Below are 21,211 nucleotides of genomic sequence, written 5' to 3'. Positions count from 1 at the left end.
GTAAAACATGAATTTGCATAAAAATAGGACAGTTGTTTGTAATAATGTTCCTCGAGGGGAAGCTGCTGAGAAGAGCAAGTCTGTCCCAGGGAAGAAATTGAAACAAGAATGTTGTTCCCAGTGATTCTTTCTACCATCAGAAATAGTTGGTGACCTGGCTGTTGTTAACTTTTCTGCACTGAGAATGATGGTGATGATCTCTCCTGTCTGTTAAGGACCAGCTTTACACAAAGGTCTTTGAAGGCTTCCCCTCCCCTAGGAGAGAAAAATCATTAAGCTGCCTGTCCGTTATTGTGTGTTTGTATGAGTTGCTCTAATCTCCAGCACATTGTTTGTGCTGTTAACTCTTATAGAGCTTTATAGGGAAGTGAAGATGAATAGCTGGAAAATTCTGAGTTCACAAAGGCCAAAGGTAACTACTGACTGCCTTAACCACTGGGGAGATACAGAGCTTCATATGGCCCCAAACTTCTCTTCCATCTGAGCAACTTTATTAACAATTAGATTCCTCTCACTATGCTAGGTGGAAAGAAGAATGTATTGTGAAGTCCCTTGTTGGGGAGAAAATGGAAGAAAATCAACTTCCCTTAAAAAATTACATGCTGATACCAGCTTGGTATTTATACTGACACAGGCAACTCTTAGAGTCTAGAGTCATTGAAACCTGGTGTGTATTTATTATTTCCAAGAAAAAAGATCCATGTTCCAGAAATATCATTTCCAGCATCCAGTATGACAACTAGGAAATAATTTGCACATTTTCCATTTCTAATCCAAAAGATCAGATAAAAAATTCTACAGGATTCATATCAGGTGGCTGGAAATGAGGGAGCACACCAACAACTTCCCAGTCTATGCCACTTTTTTTCCTCTGAGCATCTCATCTGTTCACTCTGGTACACAGGCTGTGTGTTTGTGAATATACAGCTCTGGAGTTGCTTAAAAACAGCACTGTACCAGGAGTTTTAGTTTTGGTTCCAAGATATATTTACAGTGATGAAAATAGCATTTGCATAGTTACATTCCCAAATAAATACATGATCTTAAAATTCAGTATGGTGTATTGGCCACACAGCATTGAAAAAAAATCATTCTGAAAATGTCTCTTATGTTGTGGGTTTTTTTTAAACCTTGAGAACAGTGACTTTTAAAAAATAATTCCGACCATTAAAAGCAATTAATGCAAATTGTTATGTTTTCTAACCCCTGCAATATCAAGGATGGTGTTGTGCTCAGCCAGTGTGCGTGCAGAGTCAAGTGTGGGCTAGCAGCAAAAAGGCAGGTTTGCTTATCTGTTAGTCTTGACAATATTGAGGAGGGAAGTCTTTCGTGTTTGCACGCTGCATTAAGAATCTCCCCATCCTCACTCATTCAGCTTTGCAGATAGCTAGGAGTGGGTTGAGGCCCCTCTGAGAATCAAACCCATCATCTCAGCACCATTACTCCTTCAGTCACTAGTGAACTGTCCTGAAAAGAAAGAAAATACCTAGTGACTTCTCTTTTGAGAAATTATCTTGAAGTACTGCTGTCACGACCTCAGGGACAACAGAGAGCTAAGGCAGAGCATAAGTATAAGGCAGAGAAAAGATCAAAATAAATATTGAGAATGCCAGAAGTTTAGCTAAATCTCTCCTTCTGCATTAATTCTCCTTCCGTTCTTCTAGTCAGTGTCTGTAGCAGGTATCTATGTACTTCATCAGAATATGCTGGGTACTAAGAGCAGATCAGACTTCTCACTGAGCATATCTTGGTTTTGTTGAAGAAATTACATGTTATCTCTGACATGTTAACAGCAGCAGATTTGGATCTACCAAAGATGAAAAAGATGAAAACTAAATAGCATCTCCTATCTCTTTTTTCTAGAGTTTCCCATTTTAATTTTACATCTTGCTTGCCAGTCTTGTTGAGCCTGTTATTTAAGTCAAAGTTGAGGGGGATTTTATTTCTTCATGTAATTCTTTCTTTTATCTGTTTTACCTCAGGTATTTTCAAGGTAGCTAATTCTGCCACGAAAGGAACAAAATAAATTCTCAGAGTAATTCATTTATCAAAAGACTTCTATATAAAGGACTTTTAGAATAGTGAGAAGAAAGGAGTTCATGGAGATTTCAAAAATTAAAATATTATTAGTATTCATACGCACAAAAGATCAAGCAAGTTGCAGCACTTCATCTTTCCGGAGTCAGTGTTCCTTAAATATGAGGTTTACAGGAAGAATGAGTAAATCTTTGTAAGTGAGCATAAGCTGTTTAAACAGTGATTTGCCATCATTTTTTGGATGGCCCATTTATATAGTTTATGATGGACAATTCTGGAAACTACCACAGGCAAAACAGATGTTTAAATGTTGGCAAATGGGGAGAGAAGCTTGCTCAAAAGTGCATTGAGTTAAATGCCATTTAACTTACATTCCTTGCATTTAAAACACAGGTTATGTTGCAAAACTTTGGGCTATTTCATGGCTAGTGTTCAGTATGACACTACTCACTAAACTGCAGTCCCAAAAAGAACAAGATAACTCTATACAGTCATCGTTTTTTTTTTCCCTCAAAAAGAGTACTGTGTTCTGGTTCTTCTCTGCCCAAATGCAACTTCTGTTCTCTTTATGCTGCATTAGTGAAAAAATATGATGTTAAAACCTGGCCCACTGAACAGAAATGTGATCATATTCCCCACTTATAGTTTGCAGTTAGAGACTAGATAATGTAACAGGCACATTTAGGTTACTGTATACTGTTCCCATCATAACAACACTTTATTGTTTGTTACATTAAAGTATGAGTAGACACCACCACGCATCAGGAAAAAATGTTCATACTCTGTAAAGCCATGGGCAATGAGAGACAAGAAAGGTGGACTTCAGAGATATGCTCTCTCAGGCAGTGGTGTCCCCACTCCCAAAGTCAGGCAGTGATTGAATTGCTCTCTAGAACTGCAAATAACCACAGAAACGTGTGCTTGCTGCACCCAGTACAGACCTGTGGCCTTGTGTTTGCAATCTGGAAGCTTGCAGATGTCTTTGTAGTTGGAAACAATAGAACTTTTCCAGAGGTCCATAGTTACCAGTCAAAAAAGACAGGTGAGCAACACAGATGAAGGAAAGGTAAACTGCACTTTGACTTCCTTCTGTTGGGGGAACTATCTGGAGGGAATATGAGATGCAGGCTCTTGGAATTATCAAATAGTATTAAAGCTGGTAGCACTTCATAGCTTACCTTTTCACTTTAACTTCAAGCTGCAGAAAGTTTGAATTTAACCTTGTTCTTGCAAAATATTCACCTGTGCATTATTTTGCCCTTGGAAAGAGAGCAGAATAGGGAAGAGCTCCGTTGTTCTCTGCCTCACATCTTTCCTGGAGTTCACTGTTTTAGGCAGAATTTGAGGTCTGACTGCCATTTCTACTTGTTAGTAGAGAAGCCATTGGAAAAGGCAACCTACTCCTGTACCTTTTTCCTTTCAGTGAAACAAGAAAAGTTCATCTCATAGAGTGATGTAAAAAGAAATGTATTTTTCCCTGTCTCTGACCTTCTTTTTATTACTGCATATACTTCACTTGCTGCAAAGTACGAATATGTAGTCACTGGAAATCATTCTCCAGGATAGTCTGCTAATTAGTTTGTGGTGTCAGACTTGGTATTTGAGTATGTCTGTTATGTTTGATCACTGCACTGCTGAGGGTAGGACAGGAACATGAACCAACAGTTACACAGCCCAATTCTATTTTGTGTCTATACAGACCATCTTCCCAGTGTTGGGAATAGTAAAAAATGCCCTCAGGAAGGGGGAGAAACATGCAAGTCATGCTTAAATAGCAGCACAATGAGAAGGGGATACCAATTTAACAATACACTGTACCCTGCTTGAGATTACTTCCAGTTAGCTGCAGTAGGTGGAAACACATGGAACCTCAGTGAGGCTGTAGTGAAGAAGCCAAGTGATGAAACCTGATGTCTCAGTTCAGAGGGCCCTTGTACAGGCAAGGGTTTGCTTGCTTCTGCTGAATTTGGAGAATGAGATGCTGAGGCAGGGCCTGATTGCCTGGGCATAGCTAAGTTCATGAAACAGGCTGCTGGGAGGAAGAAGACTGGTGAGGCGCTTGTACCTGCTTTGCTGGCAGAAGTCTGTGTGTGAAAAGTCAAAGCTAGGTCTGACCAAGAGGGCAGCTAGGGCTGAGCGTCACTTCTGACCTTGCCCCCTCCTTTTCTGCTGCACCACACCATGCCTGGCTCTCCCAGCATTCACTGGAAAACAATGTGAAACAATGCCCTTTAGTGCTCAGGCCGATAAAACAGCACATTCTTTCCTAAGTGCTGTAGAAGTGACCCTCCCTCCTCTTCCTGGGTGGTGGAGAGATTCAGGTTTGTCTGGGAAATTGATTTGGGAACTGAGCTGTACTTCTTCTTTCACGTACTCCCAGAGCTGGCAAAGAAGCACCAGCGAAGAGGGTTTTTCTGCCTGCCCCCTCACCTGATGCTCCACATCCTGGCCTGTCCTGTCCATGGGGACCTAAGCCTACCCCATCCCCAGGGAGCCCAGCCTCGCCATGTCCTATTCCATCTATGGGGACCCTGGCCCACTCCATTCATGAGGACTCTGGCCTGCCCAGTGCAGGAAGGGGTGGCAGTGATAGGCTGCACTCCCCACATTCTCTCTCCTGGACCACAGCAGGAAGAAAAGAATATAATCTTGAGAGCCAAAAAATGTCAGTCACCACAGTGCCAGCATCCCATAGCACAAGCTGAAGTGAAGGCTCATTCTCTCCCTTGAAGCCTCTGGCTCTGCTGGGTCACTGTAGTGATGGCTCCAGCCCCTGCCAGGGAAGCTGAGGTGGCTGTGGAGCCATCACTGCTCCTCCATGGCCATACAGCAGTTGGTAGAACCAGTCCCCTGGCCCTCCAGCCACCTCAGCCCAGTACGGCCATGCCACCTGGCCAGCGCAGCCCCTCCTTGCCCCTGCCTCCCACTGCCTTCAATCAGACCACCAGGTTTCCAAAAAACACTTCATTTTATTTAATGCCTGAAAGGCTCCTTCTTTCAGACACTTGTTTTTGAAATATTTGGTGCTAATGGCTATAATGAGCCTGGGTATTGTGATGAAATGATTACAGAAAAAATTCTGCGGTGTATTTAAGGGAGTAGCTCCAGAGCATGTGTAGATTCTTCACATTCTTAATGCTTTTACCATATGAAAAGTAATGTACTCTGTGCAATTGATTGCAGTGTTTCATTCGTTTTTCATCAACTCCTATCTCTGGAACATCCCTCTCCCTCTTAACAACATATTTTCCTAGATTTCATGGCAAAGGACAGGATCGGCTTTGTGTTGCCATAATCTTATTTGAAGCAGAAAATTGTTTCCAGATTATCCAGTGTGAGGTGGAAAAAACATATTTATAAATTGGTAAAGCAGATAGACTTTCAATTGCGTTTAGTTCCAGGAAGGATTTGTGATAATTATCTAAGAAAAAAAATAAAATGTTTTTGTTATTAAGTGTCAAAAATGCTGCATTAAAATTTGTTAGAATATATTTATCCCAGGTTTTTTGTACTTGTTTCTATTCCAAAGGTTACTGTACCTGAACCAGTTTCTTATTTTAAAACATTTAACAGTGGAAATTCTGTAATGTATTTTTTGGTTTGAAGGGAATTAGGTCGATTCACTAGTCTTCTCACCACCGCTCAAAATACCTTTCAGCATGAAGACAGAAAAGTAAGGAGCGCACATTGTATTCAATCGCAGTAAGAACATTTCTGCTAGCTGGGGACGGACTGAGCATGCTCTTGGTCCCTCCTGTGTCTGTTAGCATCTCATTAGTTGCTTTGCTGTCCTGTTTTCTGAACGTTGGGTGTTTTGGAGTGTCTTCCAGCTATGATATCTGTGTTGTCCCAGAAAACCTCTATTTCATTCATGGAGTGTGAATGAAATAATTAGCCTGGATACCCTGGCTGGCTTATGAGTTGAACTGGTTTCTCACTCTGTATCATTTCAGCTTGCCTTTGTATCAATACCTACATTTGAGTTTTCATGGCCCTATCAGTTGGCAATACTGATTACTTGCTTTGGCCACAAGCTGCAAATGGTGTGAGGGGGGTGGCACTGCTACTCCTGTGTGCCCAGGAGAGCACACTAGTGATGAATGACCCCTGTGGCACGCTGCATCTGGCGCTGAGCGTGCCATCTCTACCATGTGGTCTGCCTCTGTCCTGTCTTCTTCCATGAGCCATTGCTGCTTGACTTGCTTTCTGAGAAGTGTTGTTCTCAGCCGTCTTCCAGAATCACTGTCAGTGATTCCTTTTGTGTGCTTCCGTAGTCACATAAGTGCTAGCATAAAGGGACACATTTTCAAAAGGTCCTGTCTGATATCCCATGCTCATGTGTTTCTGCATTGTGATGTGCCATTGGTGTACTGGCATGTGAAAGTAGGTACCTGTGTGAGCAGAAGGCTGTTATGGAGCCTACAAGGAAGTCACCAGATACCTGACCAGTGTATGCATTCATGTAAATGGTGTGCAAAGATGAAGACATGAGTGTTAGCCTTCTTATCCAGAAAATGTTGTTGTTGCTTAGTGGCATTTGGTAAGTCACAGAAAACACTGGCCATACTTCTTACAGTTCTTCTTCCTCTCTTTTCTTCTGGTTTTTAGGAATTTCTCAGGAAGTGGGTGTGAAAACAAACCTGCTTTGCTATCATCGTGCTGCACAGCCTGTGTTCAGTGTGCTGTGCCTGATCTGTCACACTTCTGTCCTTTGCAGAGCAGTCAGTTGTGATGTCAGGTGCAAAGGATTTGGGCTGGGAAGTTGTCAGCTCAAGCAGATTAAATGCTTCACAGATAAAATACTGCTTTGGCAAAATTAAAAATAGTAACAAGTAGTCTAAATGTTTAATCCTGAAATCTTACACACAAGCAAAATTATTGGCCCAATAGAGGTAAAAAATAATAATAATAATAAAATGTAATGCTGAAAAAAATATTTTTCACTAATTTCAAGAGGCATTATTGATTGTTTTAGGTGCCTTTTTTTTTTTTGTGCAGTCACTAGAAGTTTATTATCTGGGTTGCTGTTTTGTGTTTTTGTTTTTTTTTTAACTATGCAGATGTCTCTTTTGTTGTCTGTTCAATGCAAAAGCTGTCCAACCCAAGATGTGGTAAGCTGCTGTACCAAGGTATATGCAAACTGACAGCCATGAGCCTTTGCACAACTCTGTAGTGTCTTTCAATTCCTATGGTAATCATTCACCTAGAAAAACAAGTCTGAAAGCAAATATATCTGGCTTTAACAAACGGTTCTCTTGTCTTTCAGAGAGAGGATACAAGCCATGGAGAAACAGATTGCCAGTTTAACTGGTCTTGTTCAGTCTGCGCTTTTAAAAGGGCCAAATACAAGTAATAGCAAAGATGCTTCTAGGTAAAAAAAGAATTCATTAAATCTGTTTCTCTCTAATGATTTCAGTAATCAATCAACAAACGTAGTATTTGAATGTAATAGTAAGAAAACGCTGAATCTTTTAAAGTATCTTTGCCATCCCCATGAGAATGCTAGGCAGAGAGGAAGAATATGCCAAAGAATAAATAGAGATTACTGCATTACTCTTCTTTGTGTTAAAAAAAGAATTAATGTAGGTACATCTCTGTGCTTTCTACTGTTTATATACCATTCCTTGCTTAACTTGTCTTAAAACTCATTGAAAAGAAAAAACAACAGTTCACAAGCTACTGGTGATTTAGATGAAAAATGTATATGCAAAACAAGGCCATTTAATTTACTGATGAAAAGCCTCACCAGTTTTATTATTAGTAAGTTAAATTTATAATTTTTCTTTTTATTGCTCAGTGAGAAGATGATGTTGAAAATTGTGTCCAACAAAAGCGGCACTGATGCTACAGGTAAGATAATTCATTTTTACTTTACAAATTATTCTAGTACATGAATAGCCCTAGCTTTACTAGCATCCCAGCTTATAGAAATGTCAACTTTACTTACATTCTGTTAGCTGCATTGGCAGATGCAAAAATTAAGTTTAGGCTATGGAAGTCAATCACATCTTTGTTCAGACATGAATTTCCGACAGTTTGAGGTGGAATGAAAGTCACACCTGCAGTGAGTGGTTTAAAAAAGATACAAGGTTTCTGCATATGGCGGTTTTTCTGGTGATTAATTTCATCTATAATATACATCTGTCACTAACCCCAGATGTATCTAACTCAGTGTAGAAGGCTAAGCTTTTAATTCCTATTTTTGACACCTGAACTTTTCTCTAGGGTTATCTTACCAGTAGGATTCTATGCGTATGATGTCACTGAGGAATTCAGCAGTGAGCTAGATCGTACTTTCCCTAATGGAGCCACATTGATCTGTTGCTAATTATTAGCGTGCTCCTAAATTGTTCTGAGCAAGGTCGATTATGGTGAAGCCTGCAAGATCTGGTCTTAATTTAGCTTCCCACTCGAGAGTTGCTAAGTGTTTAATCGGTAGAATTAATGCTGTTGTGAAAGAAGATCTCCATGTGACTGGAGCTCTTTGTGTTTGGGCTGCTGCTCTTGATGTCTGCAGTGTGGTGGGTATGTTTATATGACTCCTCTTCATCCTTTATCATGCACTGAATGCAAATAAAGGCAGTTGCCTACTTCCTGATAAGCTGTTCCCACAGGGTGGTCTGTGCTCCAGCAGGTAGTAAACCACGCACATTTACTAGCAAATCTGTTACGCACTTAACTAGCCTTTCTGCTGAAGCTGTTAATTGAAGTTCAGGATTCCTGTTTATCTGGAATTGCAGTATGTCTTTCTACCCAACAGAAGTCAAATCAGACCTGGAAACTATCAAGCAAGTGTAAGAGAGTGCAAGGTAATGTTCTGGAGCTGGAGCTTTGCTCCCAAACCATTATCTGGTCTGGTTCCAACTCTTCCCTTCTGGCTGGCCCCTGACTGAAGAGAGCAATACTTGAGGTTGTGAAGAAATAAGATGTAATTTATCAGTTTGAGGCAATGTATTGAAAATTCCTTCATTTTTTAAAACAGCTGCAAAATGCTCTTAGGCTTTTCTCTACTTCCTTGTCATTAAACACTGCAAATTTATAGTATTTCCTACTTGCATAGGCCACATATCATGCAAATAACCTATACAACAATCAGAATATGTAGATACACTGCGCTGGGGTGGATGTCCCGAATTAAGTGAGCACTGCTTTTATTAGGAGTTTAGCCCAGGTGGCCTCCAGAAGTTCTCTTTCGACCTTTCTCCTTTTCATGTGTGCATATGTGAATGAATTACTCAGAAAGAAATGGGAAATTAAATGATATTCGTTGGAAGGACTACGCCACAGAAAGCAAGGGTGGAGATTCTTTGGCCTGTAGATAACACCCAGTCCAACAGAATAGCATGGTTCATCTGACCAGCAGCCAGTTTATGCTGTCATTCCCAAAGAGTCTTCACTCCTTTGTTGTGTAACTGGAAGCGTGTGCCTAAAATGACAAAATTACATATAATAAATAGATGTCCTAGCATGGGAAGCAGGAGTGACCAGTTTAATTTATTGTCAAAACATGAGATCAGCATCTGCCAGATGCTGACAGAAACACTGACTCTATCATACGGCCATGCCCATACCCATCATCTAAGTAAGGATGCTACCATTTCACAACCAGGCAGTTGAATCTAGATTATTGTCCCTTCCAACCCAAGACATTATATAATTCTGTGATTTCAGTTGTGTAATAGATACCATTCTGATCACTCGGGAAGATAGAGAAAGGGCAGTAGGTCTGGACACGTAGCCATGCAAGGATCCAGCACCACAGAGTATCATTGTAACTCCAGCATCTGTGTCCTAAACCTTGTCCTTCCATTATGACACAGCCCCAGAAAAAATCAGAAAATTAAATTTTAGTGTGGAAAGGGAAACAAGGTGTGTTGCTGACCAAAGTATGCTACTGCTTGGGCACTGTCAGCCCTATCAGCTAATACTAAGGACTGCTATCCTAAATAATTGAATATTCTGCATTTGTACCTGCTTTCAAAATTACATGTAACAAGAGACAGTAAGTCAGACTTAGGCAACCTGTCAAAATATCCAGAATGTTTCTCCTTTAAGTAAATATGCTTGGGTTTAAAAGGACCTGAAGCATAATTTCGCAGGCTCCTTTTTTGTTCTGCAATTCACTCCAATCTTTATTAGCCATTAGACAGTTGACTTTAACAATTCCAGTTGACAGCTGCATACTGAGATACCAGTTTTAGCAATTTCAAAGGTTATTTGCCAGAAAAAAGTGGTATAAAATGGTGATTGAGCAGTCCTTTCTAGAGCAGTGGTAAGAAGAAATGTGAATTGCTTCCCATCCTGAACAATAAAACATCTGTGCAGGATAAAATTGGTTCATCGATGTTGAACCAACATTGTATTTTGTAGTGTGTGTTCCAGTGATGGGAGACATGCATGCAAAAATAGAGAACTAGCTCAATTTGGGAAGGGAAACAAACCAAAATTTCTAAATCTTAGATACTTTTATGTATCTAGATTGTGAATGCTACATTTGGTATTTCATATAAATTAAATTGTTGTATTTAACGTGTTCTTGCTTTGCCAGTCTTTAGTCACATTCTTTACCCTCAGATATTAGAGCCTAAACAAATTTTCCCTATTTTCCACTAGAGTAAATGAGCCTGTAATAAAGACTGTCTGCTTTTCTTATGCTTTATTGCTTTAGGCTCAATTTTTTCACAAAAGGTGAGTTCAAAGAGCAGTAGACTTCCACATTCTTGCTGTGTTTCTCCTATTCATGCTTGGATAAATCTCATGACTGAATCCTTACAGCTTTTCTCAGTTCTTCAAAGGTGAACGACATCAAGGCATTCTTCATTTAGGAACAGCTCAATAGCATGTGACTCAAAAAACCAAGCCTTACTAAAAAGATTTTGGTAAGATTACCAACAAATATTCTAGGAAATTATCACCTACTCTCTTTTGTGCCATATTTTGTTCACTAAGTAGTAAGAAAGATAGATTAAGATTAAATGCTGTTTACATTTAAATCAGTTATATCCTGGATTGCAAAATAAAAATGAACAAAGCCAGTTGTTCTTTGCCATTTGCTACCCTGTTGGAAGAACAGGAAGGAGATTTCAGCACTTCCTGAAAAGGGTCCAGGAACCTTTCTTTCTCAGCTAGCACTGTCAGTACAAATCAAGAGAGGGAGATGGAACAGAGAGAGGTATTACTCATGTAGTGCCCATATTTGATTCCTCATTCTTTATGATCTGTGTTTGTCAGAGAATTTCTTCTCTTTTGTGCATATCTATTTGCATTTTTCATATGCACAACCCTTCTCATAACGATCTGTGAATTTAAAAAATTGTCCATATCTGGTTGCTTTTCTCGCATTCGAAGGTAGATCATGCCAGTTCTTGAATGCAGTCAGCATATGCAGGTATATCGTGATCCTGAATTCATTCTGAATCAGCAAGATAAAGTGGTTCCCAGATATCTGTAGAACAGTTTGTTCTTTTGAGAATGTCTGACCATAACATCTTTCTAATAATGGAGTTGCAACCTCAACGTTGCATTTGTCTGTTTGTTTAGTGGATTCTAACTGGATGATAAGGGGACTGAGTAACTGTCACATGTCTCCCCAAATGATCACAGAATCACAGAATGGTGGGGGTTGGAAGGGACCTCAAGGATCATGAATCTCCAACCCCCCTGCCATATGCAGGGCCACCAACTTCCACATTTAATACTAGACCAGGCTGCCCAGGACCCCATCCAATCTGGCCTTGAACACCTCCAGGGACAGGGCATCCACAACCTCTCTGGGCAGCTTGTTCCAGCACCTCACCACTCTCTTTGTAAAGAATTTCCCCCTGACATCCAACCTAAATCTCCCCTCCCTCAACTTAAAACCATTTCCCCTTGTCCTGCAGTTATCAACCCTTTCAAAGAGTTGACTCCCCTCCTGTTTGTAGACTCCCTTTAGATATTGAAAGGCTGCAATGAGGTCACCCCACAGTCTTCTTTCTCCAGGCTGAACAAGCCAACCTCCCTCAGCCTGTCTTCACAGGGGAGACGCTCCAGTCCCCTGATCATCTTTGTAGCCCTCGTCTGGATCCTCTCCAACAGCTCCCTGTCTTTCTTGTACTGGAGGCTCCACATTTGGATGCAGTACTCCAAATGGGGCCTCACAAGAGCAGATTAGAGGGGGACAGTCAACTCCTTGTCCCTGCTGGCCACCCCTCTTCTGATGGAGCCCAGGATACCATTTGTCTTCTGAGCCACAAGGGCACACTGCTGGCTCATGTTAAGTTTTTCATCCATCAAGACCCCCAGGTCCTTCTCCACAGGGCTGCTCTCAAGGACCGCTCCTTGCAGTCTGTATGGATGCCTGGGATTCCTCCAGCCCAAGTGCGAAACTCTGCACTTTGCCATGTTGAACCTCATCAGGTTCACCTGGGCCCACCTTTCCAGCCTGTGGAGGTCCCTCTGAATGACATCCCTTCCTTCCAGCGTGTTAACCACACCACTCAGCTTGGTGTCATCAGCAAACTTGCTGAGGGTGCACTCGATTCCGTCATTGATAAAGATGTTAAAGAGCACCTGTCCCTTTAACAACAAATGATGTTCTAACATGTTGTGACTCTTTAATAAGGAGATGAATAATTTGGGAAGAAACACTTCTTGATGTCATCTGATGGCCCTTTTTCTAACCTGCTCTTAGCATTTTCAAAAGAAAAAGAAATTCTGGAAAATGGAAGAAGAGCAGCATCAGCGTGATGGCAAAGGTCAGATGTTGGGGATTGGCAGCTCTGTTTCTTGCCTTCCTTAACCTGGGCAGGTAGCCCACTTTTCTCTTTCCTGCCCCACAATTGCTTAGTGCTTTCAGAATGGAGATAACTCGCAGCTTAGCTCATTAGCCTTTGTAAAATAAGTTAACATTTATATTTTGTACAGAGTATTAGGGAATTTGAGAGGATTTTTTTGCTTCCAGCCTCCCTTACCTAGCTTCAACATGGATTTATTTAAAGAGCTAAGCAAGCCAATGCTGTTCCTTTCCCTTCAGCCCATCTGGCTGTACATCTAATCACAAAGCTACAGCCTGGGCCTACTTCCAAAAGAGAGCTAGACAAAGCAGCCCCTCATTCAGCTGTCCTTTTATTCCTTTTTGATGAAAATATGAATCTCGGAGAAAACAACTGCTGATCCTTACTGTGCTCCTGTGCCCTCTGGTTGTATGGATGTTTTTGCGTTTCAGCTCTTCAGGAATCCCTTGTCATGCTTTGTGGCCTCTGAGCACAGCCTGCAGCAGGGCCGTGGTGGTAGCTGAGGTGCATCACGGCAAGAAGAGGTGGCTGGGGTAGCAAAGAGGAGAGATGGTTTGTAGGGAGTGGAATACATTTATTGTTTACAGAAGCAGATCACAGTCCATCTATACTAAAAGGAAACCAAGCACCCCATGCTGTGAAAATATGTGAGTTGACTGGGTTCCAACATGTGGGGAGAGACTAGAGGGGACTGATTCATGCCTTGGCTCCATAACCACAGGGTTGGGGGCTGAGGTTTTGGAGCTTTTTCTTGAGGCAAAGAATAGCAGAAAGGTAGATGCGTTTTCAAAAATAGTTCAGATTTGTGGCTAGGGATCAGAACTCATGGAGGCTTATCCATGTTTTTCAGACACTCTGGTGATTTCTCTCTGTAGGGTTTATGAACTAAAAAGCCTTTTCTTTAAAAAGTCCAAAAACAGTACATGTAGGAGGACGATACATGCTTAAGTGTAGGAAAAAATGCAGTGTACGTGTAGACAGATAAATATTGGCATATATTAGATTGAAGCATTGAGTGGGTACAGAGTGGCAGTGAACAAGCACTGCTTATTTCTTAAGGGTTGCTTTCTGTTAAGCAGCTCTTTGAAAGTCAAGAGAGCACTGAATCATAAGGAAGTATGGCAAAATGTAGAGCAACTTGCTCAGCACTGAGATGAAGAGTGCCATGGTTGAAGCACCGAGCAGGTCTGGCTGGAGCACATTTAGGTGGAGGATAGCATTACAAGGGCCAGCAGCTATGGCATGGCACCCCGTATACAGCACAGGTGCAGTCTGTCCTTTTTCTGACAAGATTTGCAAATGTAATTAAAGCAAGAAACTTGATTCTTCTAAAGTTCAGAAACCTGGCTTAAATTCCCTCCTTCAAAAATGCCTCCCCTCAGATGAATGTTGAGGTATCCACATGTTGGCAAAGTAATAACAATATGTTGTTACGCTGAGCAGTACCCACCCAGGCACAGTTGGAGATTTTGTTTGTTGACTACTAGAGATGAATGGAGGTGAGGCAGACCACTCTTGGTTCCATGCTCTTTCCAGACAGAAAAATGTGTCATGCCCTTCTTTGCACTGAAAAGTTGCCTCTGACAGGCAAAGAAAAGCTCACAAAACTCAATTTCACTGAACCTGGTAGAATGTGTGTTTGTGGGAATAAATTATGACCAAGGTCCCTGTGCATACTTGTTATTTATTTTCAGTTTTCTTGGATGTTTGATTTTAATCATAGAGAAAAAAGAAGGTGCAAGGGGGGTGATGACATGGCACAGAAGTTTGGGGAGCTACAGCCATACTGTCGTGTGAGCTTAGAGACAAGGTGACACTGTTGATCAGTGGCTGTGCAGTGCTGCATAGTGTTGGGCATAGAAGAATGGAGTGAGTCCTATTATTAGTCTGTTATTTTGCGTATTGGCAGTGCGGAGGAGAAGGGACACATTAGAAAGACAGTTTGAAGAATATGGAGCGTTTAAGCGTGTATTGCTAAAAGACAGTTGTAACATGACTTCTCGCTGATGAGCTGGCATTTAGCCTGTAAATAAAGTTTCTTCCCAGGTATTTGAGACTTAAAAGAACAAGCTTGGTATTGATGCTGTGTAGAGAAACAGCATTACTTAATGAGGAAAGTCTTGTGATGACTTGGCTTGCTTGTTTTATGCTGTATTCCCTTGTAAACGCAGTGCTGAATAAATGACTGTCTAAAGGGGAGTAGTTGGCTGCTACATGACTGGAGAGCAGTTCTCTACCACACTATTATTTTATTCCTTTTCTCTTGGTTTTATACCTTTGCTGTTGAAGACAGTTGCTAGAAATAATGCAATCATACTTTAAGCAGCAGAGCCCAAATCTCTATAGAAACCTTTTCCCTATGCTTGGCAGTTTGAATCTCTTTCCATTGATAATTAATCACAGTCCAGGAGTCCTGTGAATTTGCATCAAATTGCTCCCAAAAGGCTCCAGAGAAGACAGTCCCAAAGCTACTTGCAGCACCAATTGAATTTGCTGCTGTTCAATATAATCTGCATTTATAGCTAATTTTCCTATCTCAACTATTTGTGGTAGGAAGTAGTTTTGTCGTAATGCAGTACTCTGATATGGCTGAGGTTCCAGCACAGATACATTCAGGTATTTTAATAGTCTCTCCTCAGAATTTTACTGAATGGTAAGATGCCAGTCCTCTCATTCACAGCTGTGATTTTCTTCTCTTGTCCCTCTGTGTGAAATGCATGTGGATTCAGTATAGAGAGAAAGAACCATGTTTGCACCTTCTCAACTTCTTGCTGCTGCTTACTTGCAGGTGCTGCTAACTTATCTGGGGGGAAGAACACATTGGCAACAGTGGAGTCAGCTGTCATTCATCATCCTGCTGGAACCCCATCAATGCAAGTCAGCCTGCATGGTATGAAACGCAATGTGTCAGATCTACGACTGCAGCTGCATCATATGAAGCAGCTACAGGTATGATTAGGGAAAGTGGGTATTCAGTACACACCTTTCTTTTTCTTTCTTACTCTCTCTTCCTTAGTACACGTGTGATTTGAAGTAGAATTATATAGAAAAGCAGAGTCCCAAGTAGCCCAGACACAAAAGCATTACAGCACCAGTATATGCCACTTGAATAGTCCTAGAGATATGAGAAGTAGCTGAGGGTAACTGCTGCTGCTCAGATATAGTGAAATAACTTGATTTCTAGCTTTGTTGAATGACACTAGACATTAAAGTGGCAATTATGTTATAATAATATTAAGTCTGTGATTACAATTTGGACTCTGCTATGCTATGTGCTGTATAAACATGTTGGAAGAGCCACGTTCCTGATCCATACTGTTTATAGTTGAGACAGCTTTTAAGTTTCTGAATAAACAACTTTGATGTAAGGAAACAGATGTAGCTGAGGATCAGTAGGTATGCATTAAGCCAGAGTTTGAGTCCTGTATTTACAGAATGCAGAAGAATAACCAACTCAAGCAGCTTGGGGAAAGGATGATTTCAGAAGTTACTGCAGAGGTTTGTTGTGCCATACTTAAACTCACATTTTTGCCACTACCTTCCTAACACACATCAAGACTTGAGAACCTACAAGAAAAAAATGAATAACAATGAAGAGTTAACCAAAACTATCTGTTGATTTACATAGTCGTGCTACCAGCGTAAATATCTGCTGCTCATCTCAGGTACTGTGAAAACAAGTGTATGCATCTGTACCTTCACTTAATTAGAAACTGAAAAGCACTGTGTGTTGTCTCAGAAGATTAAGAAGAGCTAAAGCAATGTCTTACAAGACAAAGTGTACAATGAGGAAAGCTTAAATACTCTGCCAGTCCTCCTTGTCTGGATAAATGACATCACGTGTTTGCTATTGTAGGGCTGCATTTACTGCTGTCTCTACTAGGGAGGTTTTGAATATAGGAACAGTTCTGTGTCCAGGTCCTTTGATTTGCTGATTAATTTTAGAGCAGAATAATAATAATATGATTCAGAATGATTCATCAAATATGATTCCAATTTTTTAACTAAAAGAAATTGAATTATGAACCAGCCATGGGGCAAGGGAGCATAAAGGTGAAGTAAACATCAGAGTAAAGAAAATGTAACTAAGACACAAGGTCCTGTGGCAAGTTCCTGTGTTCAGTTTGCTGGTGAAGAAGAGATGTTAGAAGGTGTTTGGGGCAAGCAGTTGAGTCAAGTAGGTGACCTCTGCCTGTCACATAGCTCCCATGATTTTGCTTTTTCAGTCGTAAAACTGACTTCCTTGGGATCTCTACCCTGGCACATTATATATGAGTGGACATGGTTGCTTGTTTGTGCTTCAGGCCACTGCAACTCCTCTGTCCTTCCATAACTCACTGCCAAATGACCACCAGCTGCACTTGCTATTTGGCCTTGCAAAATAGGATGTAGACTGCAAGTGTTGCACTGGTTGCAGTGAAAGTACTATTCTCATAGGGCCTACCTGCCAAGGAGGTGGCATTTCCCCAGCTGCAGCTTGTCTCCATGGCCCTGCCCAGGGCAGTATCCTTGCTTATGTACCTTGCTTTTGTTAGAATACATTGGAATAAAGAAACCTGTACCATCTGAGCAAATGATCACTGCCAATGAAGTCTAGAGAAGGGGAAAAAGAGGACATATCCAAAGTAGGCTCATTAAATCTGGCTGACTTCCCTTATTTCAAAAATGATAGCAAATATGAGTGCCATATGCCAAGAGTATGTGGGCAAATTTGTGATAGTTGTGATAGTTGGATGCAAGGACGTGTAGCTTAAGGGAAGCTTGCGCATCTTACATAGAAATTACATTCATGAGAGTGAGATTGTTTTCATGATGTTCCTGAAATGGTGGAAGTATTCTGTAGAAGAGTTCCCAGCTTGTGGGGCAGCAAGTGGAATAGTTAGTTCTAAACTAAAGAGTATTAAAATATCACACTTGGATGGAAAGAAAATTGTGCTCAATTTCTTTGTAAAAGGGAAAAAGTATTTTTTTGTTTTTCCAAATATTATCTTTGGCAGTACTTCATATTTGTTTGGTTTGACTGTTTCTTTTGGATTGTCAGTCAGTTTGTTCCTGTTTGTGTGAAATTTTCATCCAGTGACAGTCTAAAAGAAACACTTCCAAGGAACTGGAGAAGATGATTGCACAGGCACAAAACTTGGCAGGATAGCTAAGAAGCAAGAACAGGACATAAAACTATATTTAATACTGTCTCTGGTTCAGTTTTGAATTGATGGTATCATTGTAAATTTTTGTTCATGTGCTTTATATAGAATCAGAGGGACACGTGATGGAAAGGACCCATCCATTCACATATGCTTTGTCTGTTATGGCAAAATCCTCTTTAAAACATTTTCAGCAGGAATTGATCCAGATGAATGGATTCACACAGCAGTTAAGTGTGTATGTTAGCAGATAAAACCAAAAGGTTTGACTGCTTCATCCTATAGTTGGATTTTAACCAGAGATTCTTGAAGCAATGAAATTTGCATACAGCAGTTAAAAGACATTAGATACCTTCTTGCTAGTCCACTAGTATCTTCTTTAAGCACTCTGATTTTCAGAGATACTCAAGGAAGCCTAGTTTCATGATGATGTGGTGTTTTCCTCATTGCCTGTGTTCTGTATGTATTTGTTGGAAAGACTGCAGCATGTAATGAGTGCAGTGGGATAGTTCATTCTCCTAGGTGATGACAGCCTTTAGTGGCAGGTTTGAAGCAAGCCTTTAGAGTATGTGTTCATGGTATATTATCATTAGCTTGTCTGTACTTTAAAATTTATGTCTGCTCCTACCTTTCTTTAATTGAAGACATTTTAAGGGAAGCAGTTAGATCTGATTAAGGTTCAGCATTAGAAATGTGCATGCGTTCTTGCTTTTCCCTCAGTAAATATATCACTTGCAGGGAAATGAGTGCTGCCAAAAGGATAGAAAATGTAGTAATAATACTGTCATAAATGGTACATGATATTCAAATAGTCTCACAAGTGTAACTTTGAATTAGACATTCAATTATGTTTTGAACTGCATTATAGAATTGGTGAGAATAGATTTAATCTGTGCATGGTAACAAACTTCAGGAAATAGATAATAAGATTCTGCAGAGATCCTGAGCTGCAGGGTCCCTGTTTGTGGATGTGCACTGTGTGTCTGGGAGGTGGGTGGCCCAGAAGCCTCTCCCATCAGGGCATTGCATGCTCCTACTGGAGAAGGCATGCCTGCTGTGTAATGAGGAGCAAGGCTATGAATTGATAGCTTGTTTTCCAGTTACCTGTCTCACGAATAAGAATTCATTTAAAGTGAACAAGGCTGGTTATCAGGTTATTTTCAATTCTGGAGTACTTGTGAGGAAACTAAGAGTCAAGTTCAGTTCCAAACTGTGCAGGGAAATATGCTTAAGTGGCCAGAGACTGCCTCCTCTTCCTCACCGACAGCTCTTTCCCTCTACTTCTGCTCCCTCTGCCTTACGTTGTCCTTTGGCTCATCACTCTACCCTGCTTAAACCCCTGGTTACTGGTTTCCCTTGATTCCTTCTTTTCTCTACCTGCACCCATCTGTACCTCCCTCTCCTCGTCTTCTGTCACTATTCTCCAAGCATAAAGAAACCTAGGTTTGTCAGAAGTAGGTAGGTGTTGGTTGAATTTTCATAGGAACAGCTGAAACATCTCTTTGACCCAAAGACAAGTCATTTCCCAAACTTCAAGAACTCCCTTGAACACTAAGTTTAGGAAGTCCTGAACATATTTGCTTTTTGAAATATTGATGACTTATCTTTTTATTCCCTAATCTTGTTATCAGTAATGGATGAATAAAATGAATGAAACTTTCTAATACTACTCAAGAACTACATAAATTGAAGTGACAAATGCCTTAGCTGTTGATGTCACTATAAGAAATATACAACCTCATAATAAACGTATTAAATAACCATGTTTACTATTGCACACACCCACTCAAGCACACAAACTCCATTTTGGTGTGCTGGGAATCACACAGCTGAGGAATATGGAGGTCTGAAATTCTGGACACCTGAGGCTCAAGTTTGACTCTGGAACTTCTCCTTGACCTCAGATAAGTTGTTTCATGTTTCCGTGTCAGATTTCCACACTTTTTAATGAGCTGTGAATAAACAGTGTGGATGAAGTGTTACATGCTCACTCTCTCATTTATTAATTTATTTGTGTTTCATTCTTGAAAATATGACACAGTGAAAGTAATGTTTGTCTCAGGTAGCTGTCCTGATCTCACTGTAAGAGATTTTAATATATCAAATCTGAACACTAATCCTGAGGTAGGGTAAAAGTGTACGTGGTCTGTCTTCAAAAGAATCCTGTCTAGTACAAAGCAGCTGACAATGTTTATAAATCTGTGCTGTTTCAAATGTTTTCCCGCCTCATTTTTTCCCCTTACTGCTTACACTTATCTTAGGCTGAGTTTTGAGCTTACAACTCCTGCTTGTCACAGCCCAGTCTCCTCTGAACACTCTCAGTGAAGTGTTACCCTCCATCTCATCCTAGTTGTGTCACTGGAGAAGCAGTCAGGCATAATGATTAAAAGCTTGGAGAAGAGAACTGAGTTTGCTCCTCTAATTCATGAACTGATTGGAAAGAACAATCTGACAGAGGCTTTTGTTCCTCTACTTCCCAGGAATTCTCTTAACTTCAAGAGAAGTCTTGCTGCCTTATACTGCTTTGTATGTAACCCATTTTTGTGATTCTTCCTATTAAGCAATATTTTTTCTTTTTATGTTTGCCTGTTAAGCTGGAATATCTAGAAGGCAGTTGAAGGATTGATTGCTAGCTTTAAAAATGGAATTTGGTATCCCAAAGTGTTTTTTAAAATCTTACAGTATGACATTGTTGCTAGGCTGACAGAGTTGTTTTGTTTGCCTGTATCCTGAAGTTGTGAGTAGATGGAACCCTACTTACTGCTTTGTGCAAACTTGTGATTTACATAGAAGACTTAAGGACTTATAAAGACTTAAGGACATAAAAGACTTAATTTGTGTGAGTATTGAGTGTAGCTGCACTAGGGCTATCCACACAGTATAGTCTAGTTTGTTTTCTTAGTTTTGTTTTATTCTGCAAACTTAATATCAGTTTAAAAAATGTTTTAGATACTTAACATGAGGCTAAGAATGTACAAATAGTAGATCTCCTGAGAAAGAAGTGTGAATGGCCAGCTTTCAGAAAATTGGCCTATTTTAAAGGGTTATTTTGGTGGCTGAGGGAGGTTTTTTTAATTTCACAGATGAGTATGTCTGTCACCAAATTATACTGGATGACACAATCCTTTTTCTGCCACTTGAGAGAGTGAAATATTCTGTTCTGAGAATGACAATGCATTCCAGTTTCGACATTGATGTGTGTGGCTATCCAGTAGGCATACATATGTGGTACAATGTGTAAGCATAAGAGAGATG

General features: G+C 40.5%; 1 protein-coding gene across 13 annotated transcripts in view; it reads left to right on the top strand.

Annotated features, from left to right (window-relative positions):
- The window catches only part of KIAA1217 (KIAA1217 ortholog), a 107,617-nt gene that overhangs the window by 54,010 nt on the left and 32,396 nt on the right, over positions 1 to 21,211 (top strand). For 10 of the 13 annotated variants that reach the window (XR_793853.3, XM_031553863.1, XM_031553864.1 and 7 more), the window contains 3 exons: positions 7,304 to 7,408; positions 7,835 to 7,887; positions 15,601 to 15,761. Coding sequence is in view for 12 of the 13 variants with exons in the window: in XM_031553863.1 (XP_031409723.1) it covers positions 7,304 to 7,408; positions 7,835 to 7,887; positions 15,601 to 15,761 (319 nt within the window). In the remaining variant the exon portion in view is untranslated. The remainder of the gene's footprint in view (positions 1 to 7,303; positions 7,409 to 7,834; positions 7,888 to 15,600; positions 15,762 to 21,211) is intronic. The other 3 variants (XM_010712436.3, XM_010712427.3, XM_031553865.1) reach the window with 1 other exon arrangement.

Source organism: Meleagris gallopavo, chromosome 6, assembly GCF_000146605.3.
Source record: "Meleagris gallopavo isolate NT-WF06-2002-E0010 breed Aviagen turkey brand Nicholas breeding stock chromosome 6, Turkey_5.1, whole genome shotgun sequence".
NCBI classification, from domain to species: Eukaryota; Metazoa; Chordata; class Aves; order Galliformes; family Phasianidae; genus Meleagris; species Meleagris gallopavo.
Note: the sequence above shows the minus strand (reverse complement) of the source record. Positions and strands in the feature narration are given on the sequence as shown.